Source organism: Brachyistius frenatus, unplaced genomic scaffold, assembly GCF_029030835.1.
Source record: "Brachyistius frenatus isolate BFR_SWC_R1_liver_20210118 unplaced genomic scaffold, ASM2903083v1 Contig_1, whole genome shotgun sequence".
NCBI lineage: Eukaryota > Metazoa > Chordata > Actinopteri > Embiotocidae > Brachyistius > Brachyistius frenatus.
The window spans coordinates 6,472,335-6,484,040 of record NW_027210600.1 but is presented as its reverse complement, the minus strand read 5'-3'; the positions used below and the strand labels follow the sequence as shown (position 1 = coordinate 6,484,040).

General features: G+C 40.3%; 1 protein-coding gene across 2 annotated transcripts; it reads left to right on the top strand.

The window, feature by feature from the left end:
• Positions 1 to 1,471: 1,471 nt before the first annotated feature.
• On the top strand, positions 1,472 to 11,438 carry tbrg1 (transforming growth factor beta regulator 1). 2 transcript variants are annotated; one of them, XM_069716211.1, is made up of 15 exons: positions 1,472 to 1,627; positions 1,962 to 2,108; positions 3,109 to 3,166; positions 3,284 to 3,366; positions 3,697 to 3,733; positions 4,078 to 4,140; positions 6,385 to 6,621; positions 7,522 to 7,592; positions 7,762 to 7,997; positions 8,093 to 8,229; positions 8,405 to 8,551; positions 9,295 to 9,392; positions 9,571 to 9,681; positions 10,305 to 10,450; positions 10,696 to 11,438. In XM_069716211.1, the coding sequence occupies exons 2-15, from the start codon at positions 1,990 to 1,992 to the stop codon at positions 10,785 to 10,787; spliced, it is 1,635 nt and encodes a 544-aa protein (XP_069572312.1). In that variant the 5' UTR covers positions 1,472 to 1,627; positions 1,962 to 1,989; the 3' UTR covers positions 10,788 to 11,438. The 2 variants fall into 2 exon arrangements, with proteins under 2 accessions (XP_069572312.1, XP_069572234.1); XM_069716133.1 differs by having other exon boundaries at positions 1,472 to 1,855.
• Positions 11,439 to 11,706: the final 268 nt, after the last annotated feature.

The window sequence follows — 11,706 nt, the reverse complement described above, 5'->3', positions numbered from 1 at the left end:
TGTTAAAATGGAGCTCCGTTGCAATTTCACTGCCTCCTTTTGCCATAATACGACTCAAGTTGCAGGATTTTGTTAGTTACATACCAGCCTTGGTGACATAGCAAAATATTAGGAAACAATTTAAGCCATTTGTTGTTCTCAATCATGACTGAACTGTACTGTTGTGAAATACTTTTTCTTCAATGCTGCAATTTTAGAATTAGGACCACAGGGCTTGTTTAGCCACATCAGAGAAGATCCAACATAGAAAGAGATCTGAGTCACTACTCTTTTCATGAACACAGATCAATTCAGGATTTTAAAGTTTGGTGTTGCATGTGTACATATATACTGTTTTAGGAACACAACAAAAACAGGCCGAGGAGGTGATCCAGTGCAGGAGAAATAGTTAACAACAATAGGGTACCTTTAAATGGCTGGTCCACTTGTCCAACAGACATTTTCAAGTTAAAAAAAATGTTCTGCACAGATTTTATAATAACTATCCGTGATATTTCTGCTGCCGTCCCTATTCCCAAAGGTGAATAGGATTTTAGGTGTGTTATCTTCACAGACTTACACAACACCAAAATCAATTTTCATAAACTGTGTGTCCCCAATCAACCCCCAGAACGCTGTCAACATTTGTTATTTGGACTCTGAACCCAGTAGAAAACTGTCTGCAGTGACAGCAATAAATTATCACAAAATTCATTCACTTTCATTCTACTGAGGAAGATGGAGAAAACTTGGAAACTCGTTGGCTATCGAAAATCTCTGCAGATAAAACCAACAGTTTTTACAGAGCTACACCACAAGCCGTGACAGAATGATTTTTGTAATTGGGGTGAACCAACCATTTAATTTGTAAGGAATTTTTGTTGGTTTTAAGACAGGACAGATAAAAAAATAACTGCTTAAATCAAATTTAAGGGAAATGTAACTGTTATTGCCTGCTACTATTAGAAAATGACAGTCATTGAATTTGGAGATGCTGATTTCGTTCTCATTTCTGACTTTTTGTTCTGTTTGTGTGTCTTCCTTCTCGGCTGTACGAGTGGACTATGAATATACAGTGCACCCGGAAAGTATTTATTTTATTTTAATTTTTTTAAATTTTATTTTATACACTTTATTAATCCCCGAGGGGAAATGTCTTCACTACAGCAGGGGGGCTCTCAGGGGGAGCTGCTGCAGCAGGCTGCCACTAGCGCGGCGCCAGGTAACCTGACCTGAGGTGCATGTTTTTGGATGATGGGAGGAAGCCGGAGAACCCGGAGAGAACCCACGCAAGCACAGGGAGAACATGCAAACTCTGCACAGAAAGGCCCAGGACCGGATTCGAACCTGGAACCTTTTTTGCTGTGAGGTGACAGTGCTAACCACTGCACCACAGCGCTTCACTTTTTACACATTTTGTTATGTTACAGCCTTATTAAAAAAAACAACAAAACAAAACACAAAAAAAAAAGAAAAAAAAAAGAAAGAAAAAAAAAAAAAAAAAAACTTAAACCGGATATCCGGTAGAGGTGCCCTCGGTTGTAAATTCGGTCGCGGCCACGCTGGATATTAGGTTCCTCTACCGACAAACATGTTATTTTGAGGGTAACATCAAATATGCCAGACGGTCAAATATTTTAACTCTAACGTAAGCAGTATAGGGTTTGAACCGCACATTTGAATCTGGGTTTTGAGCGCAGCTGTGTAATACAGCTGTATTTACGACGGGGGGAGGGGGGGGGGGGGGCTTTTGCTCGCTGGTTAGCATTTAGCCACTCTTGTATGTAAACAAAGCGATGAAGACGGCGAAAGGTTCCGGTTCGGTTGAAACGAAAAAAGAAGCGACATAAGTGTGTTTTGCTGCGGTTTCATTTAGGTAATGAATGTATATTATGTTTGTTGTTGTTGTTGTTTTTTTTTTTTTTTTTTTAAAGCTGCGAGGAATAAGCGAGTCTTAATAAATGTCTCATTTCCTCCCTCAGGGGACAGAGAGGCTCGTCCCTGTCCTCCATGGAGTCACTCAACACCTTTGAGTCTGAGATGGAGGCTGACGGACAGGGGAACTACTCCCTGTTTCCTGCTCTGGACAGCATCGCAAGTCTGTCTGGCACCACTGAGACTCTGGAGAGGTTGTTCGTGATAATCCTTTACAGTATACTGTAGATATGTCTGCTGTAGACTTACTGCATATAGATATGGAAATTACACTGTGCCTGTCAGTGGTGTAAAAAAAAAAAAAAAAAAAAAAAAAAGCCCCTGAAGGCCACACCTGAATAAAAGTACAGTTCTCTGAATTATCAGAAAATAACTTTGGGAAAAGTTAAAGATGCCTGTTATAAAATGACTTAAGTAAAAGTCTTAAAGTATCTGATATTAAATGTACAGAAGTATTGCATGTAAAAAAAATAAATGCTGTAAAGTATATATTTAGAGAAAAACATCCCATTGGCATTAGGGCTGCAAATAATTACTGTTTTTATGATTGATTAACCTGACGATCATTTTCTGCATTATTAGTGGTTTTGTCTGGAAGATGTCAGGAAATAGTGAAAAATGTTGATTGCGGTTCCCAAAGCTCCAGGTGCAGCCTTGGAACGGAAAATATTCCCATTTAAGAAACTGGAATCACAGAATTTATTTTAATTTTTTTTGGATTGAAGGATGGCTCGAAAAGATCAATCTATTATCATATACTTGGCGATTAATTTTCCTGATATATTAATCAACAAATAATTGCACCTCTATCAGCATTATAACCTGAAATCTTTCAAATCAATAGTCAATGGGTGTAGATTTGTGCTTCCAAGGAATCAAAACAAAATACAAATCACACTTGAAAACATGATTTGCTACCAAACTGTTTCCTAAACAACAGTGAAAAAGTGCCTTGCAGTTGTGTATCATTTGAGACATTTTCTTGTATTGGTTTGGCTGCATCACATCATTTGGTAGTTCAAAATATATACACAGTAACTTGCAGGGTGCATTTGCCATTGTAGACATGTGTGGTACAGTTTTCCTGATTTCTAATAGTTAAATAGGTGCTTCACATCTTTTTGTTATTTCACGTGTATGGATTTTCACTGGATGATAGACATTTTTGTAAACATTTTTTTTAAATATTTGCAGTGAACCACCCAGTGAAATTGCAGAGAAGCCAAACCTGACATGGCTCGATGCTGCACAGGTATTTGCCAACATATTTATCAGATGTCACTGTGGTGGGATCAGTAACATTATCCAATATTTACTGCGGTTTTTAGGTTTCGTAACAGTGTTTTTGTTCTTCCTTTCTCTTACTTAGATTGTTTTGGAGGAAGCTGGACGCCCCATGCACATAAAGGAGATCAAACAGAGAATAATCGACAGGGGACTTGTTCAATCCAAGTACAGAAATCTCCTCAGTTGGCCACGTGTATCAATAGAGTTATTACTGCATGTTTGGAAGTCACATCATAAAATAGTGACTCAGACTTTTGAATTTCAAGATATACCTTATTTTGGCCTTTGATGATGTGGGGATGCTTCAGCTGAACAGTGTAAAAAAAAAAAAAAACAAGTTCATGACAATTCAGTTTTGTGCAGGACAGCTGCTCTGCCGTTGGGTAAATCATAAAAGGAAGGAAATATAAGTGGTGTGTGTGTGTTGCACTGTGGTTAGTAGTCCCAACAACTACATGCAGATTCTGCCTTATCTTTTTGTTCTCTCCTTGACAGTGCAAAATCCAGCCTGGAGGCCGTCATGTACCGTGAGGTAAGGAGGATGTTTGAGACTCAGGCTGACAGCAACCTCTGCTGTTGAGTATAATAACTTACACCTTCACTTGTTCAGTGGATATGGCACGTGTCATCTGTATTTCTGTTAGAATCTTTTAATTTCTCCATATTTTTCCCATCCTGCTTCTTTGACCTTATTTTACAATCTTAAAAGGAACCAGACATTTCTGTGCTCGAAACAAAGGCGCTGAGATGCACAAGTCTTAAAGTTTCTGTATCTAGTAATGATTGAAATAATCTAAATTGACCCCTGGGTTTTGGGATTCAAATTTAGCTTTTCCAGGCCCTTGCATTCGGCCTCAGTCTCACATTATGTTTCAGACACAGAAAGGCAGCAGGAGATTCAAGAGGATTGAAAACAGAAATGGAGTCTTTGCACTGCTGGTGAGTTATCTGGGATACTAATGACTCTTACATATAAAACCAACATGTGTTATGGGATACTGAAAATTCAGTTTTTATGCCATACGTTTGGTTGAGGATGAATACAAAGTCCTTGATGTTCACACAAGATCTGTGCCTGAAAGTGCAGTTAAATCCACATCACTGCCTAGTATAATTTGATCATATACAGTGGTGTGAAAAAGTGTTTGCCCCCTTCCTGATTTCCAATTTTTTTGCATGTCTGTCACACTTAAATGTTTCAGATCATCAAACAAATTTAAATATTAGTCAAAGATAACACAAGTAAACACAAAATGCAGTTTTTAAATGAAGGTTTTTATTATTAAGGGAGAAAAAAAAATCCAAACCCACATGGCCCTGTGTGAAAAAGTGTTTGCCCCCTCCTGTTAAAACATAACTTAACTGTGGTTTATCACACCTGAGTTCAATTTCTCTCGCCACACCCAGGCCTGATTACTGCCACACCTGTTCTCAATCAAGAAATCACTTAAATAGGACCTGCCTGACAAAGTGAAGTCGACCAGAAGATCCTCAAAAGATAGACATCATGCCGAGATCCAAAGAAATTCAGGAACAAATGAGAAAGAAAGTAATTGAGATCTATCAGTCTGGAAAAGGTTCTAAAGCCATTTCTAAAGCTTTGGGACTCCAGCGAACCACAGTGAGAGCCATTATCCACAAATGGAGAAAACATGGAACAGTGGTGAACCTTCCCAGGAGTGGCCGGCCGACCAAAATTACCCCAAGAGCGCCGCGACGACTCATCCGAGAGGTCACAAAAGATCCCACAACAACATCCAAAGAACTGCAGGCCTCACTTGCCTCAGTTAAGGTCAGTGTTCATGACTCCACCATAACAAAGAGACTTGGCAAAAATGGCTGCATGGCAGAGTTCCAAGACGAAAACCACCGCTGAGCAAAAAGAACATTAAGGCTCGTCTCATTTTTGCCAGAAAACATCTTGGTGATCCCCAAGACTTTTGGGGAAATACTCTGTGGACTGACGAGACAAAAAGTTGAACTTTTTGGAAGGTGTGTGTCCCATTACATCTGGCGTAAAAGTAACACCGCATTTCAGAAAAAGAACCTCATACCAACAGTAAAATATGGTGGTGGTGGTAGTGTGATGGTCTGGGGCTGTTTTGCTGGTTCAGGACCTGGAAGACTTGCTGTGATAAATGGAACCATAAATTCTACTGTCTACCAAAAAATCCTGAAGGAGAATGTCCGGCCATCTGTTCGTGACCTCAAGCTGAAGCCAACTTGGGTTCTGCAGCAGGATAATGATCCAAAACACACCAGCAAGTCCACCTCTGAATGGCTGAAGAAAAACAAAATGAAGACTTTGGAGTGGCCTAGTCAAAGTCCTGACCTGAATCCTATTGAGATGCTGTGGCATGACCTTAAAAAGGTGGTTGGTGCTGGAAAACCCTCCAATGTGGCTGAATTACAACAACTCTGCAAAGATGAGTCGGCCAAAATTCCTCCACAGCTGTAAAAGACTCATTGGAAATTATCGCAAACACTTGATTGCAGTTGTTGCTGCTAATGGTGGCCCAACCAGTTATTAGGTTTAGGGGGCAAACACTTTTTCACACGGGGCCATGTGGGTTTGGATCTTTTTTCTCTCTTAATAACAAAAACCTTCATTTAAAAACTACATTTTGTGTTTACTTGTGTTATCTTTGACTAATATTTAAATTTGTTTGATGATCCAAAACATTTAAGTGTGACAGACATGCAAAGAAATAAGAAATCAGGAAGGGGGCAAACACTTTTTCACACCACTGTAGATGGAAGTACATTTCAGCATCAGCAGAAGTGTTGGGTGCGGTGGAGAGTCGGTGTAATCTGGTAGATCTATCGCCATGCTGGAGAACTAGTTTTGACGTATGGACATCTTGAAAAGATGAAGAGGTTTTTTTTCTGGAAATGTGTTACAATATAAAGTCTTGGATGAAAACACTCCCAGAGAAGTTGTGAGATAAATTCAGAGCAGAAGTAATTCCTTTGTTTTAATTTCTTTAGTTTTCAACAACTTGCGCACATTTTATTTTTGAGCAACGTTCATTGTTTGTCGTTTTGAGCAGAAGCTGCATCAGTGTTTTGTTTATTTTTTGTCATCTACATTTCATCACCCTGAAGGCAGCACGAGCATTAGCTTCAGGTGCTCTTGCCACATATAAACAGATCTCTTTGTGTGCTCCCCCTGTCTCATCCCAGACTGATGAGGAGAGGCAGCAGGCCCTGCAGGCCTTCACTGCCCAGTCTTTCCTCGGCTCCCCGCACCAGAATACCATCTCTGGTTCTGGCTCGGGCGCCTCGGCGCCCGCCTTTCCCTCTCCCACCGGCTCCTCTGAGCATAAGACCAAGATGAAGAGAGGTGCACGCAAAAACCAGAACGAAAAGTACAGACTCAAGTATCTCAGGCTGCGTAAAGCTGCCCGTGCCATGATATTTGTAAGTAAACCATCAATCCATGGGGAAAAAAACAACAACTTTACTGTTTCGCAGCATGCATGACTTAATCACAATAACGATCTACCCTGACTACGATTAAAATGAAGTTCCAAAATGAAAAGATACCCAGCTGTGACTGTGGGAGATCTTCTGGTGCTGTTTTTTGTATTTACATTTTTTTTTTATTGTGATGCAGTTTAGAGTTTTTTTTATTTAAAATTTTTTTTTTTAACTGCTTCCTAATAAAGAAAGAGTCATATGGTAGTTTTTTGTACTTTCTGAACTTTAAGAAACAAGGGTTCAGAGATTCAAAAAATTCTCAATTCAAAAATTTACTTTTACAAAACAGATTCTGTGGCTGAAAAATAGAATACATTTGCGACATCTTCTGTAAAAATAGGTGCTGCAAATGCTTTTTAAATATTAATTCAACGCATACTGTGTGCAGTCTCCTACAACTGTATGTGTTTCTAAAACTTATGTAAAATAGCACATACTTTATGATTAGACTGGTGCACGGAAGCACGATGATTGACACCCTAAAGCTCACGATAAGACCACATTTCCCACAAACCCCTTCAGTTACTATTTTAATATCCATCAGGTCAACTGGAACGTGGTTTGTGTTGATAACGAGAAGAGAGGTTGAAGAGCCGTGTTGACTATAATCAAGGAGTTATTTTTGTTAATAGTTTTGGTTGCTTAATGTGTATAAACGCTGTTCTGCTGTCAGCAGAGCTTCTCTTGAGCAAAGAAATAGAGGGAGTTTTGCAAAATTGCAAGCTCCCACAAATATTGCAGAGATTGTTCAAAATCGCATGAGTGATTTGCGATTGCGGCATCGCAACTTCCCGGAGAGACCGTTTCATTATTGGTATTATACTGCTGTTTCACCGCCAGGAGAATGCAGCCCTCTGTGATGAAGTTGCTCACTTAGAAGAGAAGTTTCTAAGAGCCAAGGAGGAGCGCAGGTGAGCAAAGGCGTTTGAGTGATCTGAAAATGATATTGGCCGACTTGTATGCTAAGCAAACATGCTGTATGTTGTGACATGTACTATAGTTTTATGATCATTTTTCCCATCAAAAGTAAAAAAAAATATATAATAATTCCATTATATTGATTTTTTTTTTCCTTTCCAGGTTCTTACTGAAGTCGCTGCTGCAGTACCAGTCTCTGTCAGAGGGGGAGATGCTGCCCACACCCAGCGCCAGCTCCCATCCACCTGTGCCACCTGCGGCTTTAACCTCAGGTGCTGCAGGAGCCTCAGGTCCGTCTGGGGCGCCGACATCAGTGGTGTCAACGGGCGAAGAAGGCTCGCTTAAAAAACCTAAGAAGGAACGGAAAGAACGAGGAAGGGAGAACGGAAAGGAAGAACGTGAGTGTTGCAATCAAATGTAGACACGAGGTATTAGTGTGACTTGACTGTGTTGATATTCAGTCTTCAACTGTGTTCATATTTTAAACTTTTAGTCCCAAAGAAGATGTCAAAGAAGAGAAAGCTCGCAGACGGCTCACGGAAGCTGGTGCAGCCGATCCCTCTCGACTCATCTGGCCGTCCTGTATTTCCCATCGTCCTGGGAGGTTTAACGGTCTACAGTCTGGGAGAGGTCAGTGTTTGAGATCAGTGTCACGTCACGGCTTTTTAAACAGCACGGTAAAGGAATGGTCGGTCGGTGAAGTCTTCCCGCTATGAGTAACGGTCGAAAGAACAAATATCAAATCTGATCAAGCCTCTCTAAAAAGCTGACATTAACCACTGAATGTATTTTGACCTGCTTCCAGATCATCACGGACAGGATGTTGTTCCATGACGAGTGTGCCATCTATCCCGTGGGCTTCTGCAGCACACGCATCTTTGCCAGCATGAGAAGCCCCGACCAGCAGTGTCTCTACACCTGCCAAATAAAGGACGGGGGAACAGGTCCACAGGTACGTACGTACGTACGTACACACACACACACACACACACACACATACATATGTATACATTCATTCAGACACGCACACACACACACGCACGCACATACATCGCAACTAAGTGCCTAATCCCAACTGTAACCCAAACCTAATTTCAACTTTAACCCTGGTTGAGTAGATGACAGAAAACCGGATGTAAAGTTTGTAAAACTAGTTTTGAGCTTTGAAAAGGGGGAGAGGGAGCTCTTTGCAGCCACGGCAACAGTAAGGCCGGCTGCCCCCGTCACTACAGGAGGATCTTTAGTCAAGGGCAGCCTAAATAAATTGAATAATTTTGTTCCCATTTAATGAAAAAGATTTTGTTCAGTTTATTGTTTAAGCAGATAAAAAAACAAAAAACATTTAACTCTTGTACTGAAAACACCAGTGAACTAGTAAATAAAGCTCCAAATTGCAGGGAATAAAATAATGTGTCTTGATTTTTTTTCTGATCAGCACAAATAAGGACTGTTTTTTTTGTTTATTATAGGTCATACCATTATTACATTTGACTGAGTGGGAACTCCTACCAAAATGTCTGCCATTGTTCTCTTTACACCTGTATGAAAATGTTAATACAAGTATTTGTACGTTCACTGTGAGCTGGTATGAATGAAATTAAATACTTTTTTTTTTTGTGTCGAAACAACTCGGTTTATAGCAGCGGGGTTTTGGCTACAGGATATGTTAATTTAAACATGTTCAAACTCCCCCAGTTTGAGATTGTTCCTGAAGAAGATCCTCAAAATGCCATCGTGGCCTCCTCCGCCCTGACGTGTCATTCCAATCTACTGAAGGCCATCGCGTCCGTCAGGTAACAACTATCTCACAGACACTTCGATTGATTATCGTTTTAAAAAGCTTTTGTGTTCTCACATTTAGCGTTAGTCGCAGGCAAATCATTTCACCAGCTTTATTGACATTATTTTATAACTTTTTTTTAAATTTTTTTTGATTTGCTTGTGAACTCCTTCAACACGTCTTTCTCTTAGTTCCAAGTCTGTGGTGCCGATTGTGCCGTCCGGAGCGGACTTCTTTGGCTTCTCTCATCCCACCATCCAGAATCTCATCCAGAGTTGTCCCGGAGCTCGCAAATGTAGCAAGTAAATTCACTCTGCTGACTGAATATGGATCACATACTACAATACACAACACGCACGTGAAAAGATCCCTGACTGTAGCTTATTTTTTAAGGACATAATGCGGAGACCTTTTTTTTTTTTTTTTTTTCCAAACAAGGACTAGAGGCGACTTTTACTTTTGATTCACCTACTTGCAATAATCACTACGGACTGAAGCATCTTTTCCAAACTGCTGGCTCACTCATTTATTTTGAGTGAATTTACAGTTTGTTTTAACTCTGATCTATTCGGTATGTAAGCCGTTCTTTGCTGTAAGAACCAAAACAAATATTCTGCAGCAGATTAAATTGACCTTTGGTACGCATTTAAGTATGGAAACTGAACTTCAAACTACAGGGCGTAATTCAAATGAAATCAAATCAAATCGAGCTGATCTATAGAGCGTGTTTAAACCATACCGGAGTTGATCAAAGTGCTGTAAAAAGTAGGGCAACAATAGCACGTGAGATGACCAAGTAGGAGGAGGAACAAATCATAGTAAAAGGCTTTACAACGAATGACAACAATATCAAATGGAAAACATGTGCATGAATCTAACAGAAAACAAAATAAAAACTTTTGTGTTTTTAACCTGATTTGTTTAGCTACAGATGGATTCGTTTTGAGGTGTGTCGTCCTGGCGACGGCCAGGTTCCTCACAGCCTGTCGGAGGACGACGTCTCCGTCAACTTCGAAGCCTACCAGAGACACCAGGGCTTTGAAGAGAGCATCAAGACGGAGCACATCACAGGTGCCTTAAATATACCTTTTCCGTATATAGACGTGATCTTTTAGCTACAATATACATTATATGTATAATAACACATCATCAATGAAAGCGGCCGTGTTCGCCGCTAAAGATGTTAGCATCAGGATTTCAAAGCGAGTGCGGCCGAACATGCCCATTTCTGTCGCGTCGGTGTCCGCTCGAACGCCGACGTGATGATCTCTCAGCGGGACGCCGAGAGTGACTCCCCTCTCTGTATCCGTCCTCAGGACAACAGACGCCGCAGAGTCCCAGCTCCTCTCATCAGCACCACCTGACCTCCCCCACCATGAAGCCCTCCACCTCGTATTTCAGCTCCTGAGGTTCTGCGCTGGACCGAGGTTGTACCCGATCTTAAAAAGTTGTGAAATTTCAGTCTCTCAGTATCCCCCCCCCTTCCTGCTTCAGTACTTCGGGAAAGTGAGATGCACATCGAATTTTTAAGTCACTCGAACCTTTGTCATTCATCATATCATCTTCTAGCCATCTTTATGCTGGCGTGGCTCATGCTCATCTACTGGATGTGGCTATTGAGTTAACTTATGCGTAACATGCCCATAACAACTTAAAGCCAACACCTTTTTTTTTTCTTACCGTTTGAAAACATCTGTGCTGGATTTTAGAGACCGAGTCCCAGCTCACATTATGTAATTAGTAGAATTACAAAAACAGAAAAACTGAACGTAAGACTTAAAAGCTTCCCCACATACAGGTACTGGCTATTACATTGGTATTTAACTGGTGCCATACCTAAAGTTGCTGTTATAAGATATTGCAATTGACAAAAAAGAAAAAAAATAAATAAATCATATTTGATATGTATTTTATTGTTTTACTTGAAGCAGAAGTGCTAGCTCTTAATGTTGCAGCTCGACAAACACGGTGGCTGATTTGTCATTTATTTGTAAAAATGATGTTCAAAGTGACTTGAAGAGATTTTTGTTCAAATAAAAACCTGCTTTTCTACATTCACGCATTCCAGCACCTATTTGCAGTTCATGAACAATTCAATTCAATTCAACTTCATTTATATAGCGCCAAATCACAACAGAGGTTATTTCATGGCACTTAACACATTAACGTCCTTACAGCGAGACTTTCCAATATTATGCAGAGAAACCCAACAATTCAACAATTCCTACATAAGCTAGGAGGGAAAAAAAAACCTCCTCTTTAAGGGAGAAAAACCTCCAACAGAGGGAAGAAAAACTCCCTTTAACAGGAAGAAACCTCCGACAGAA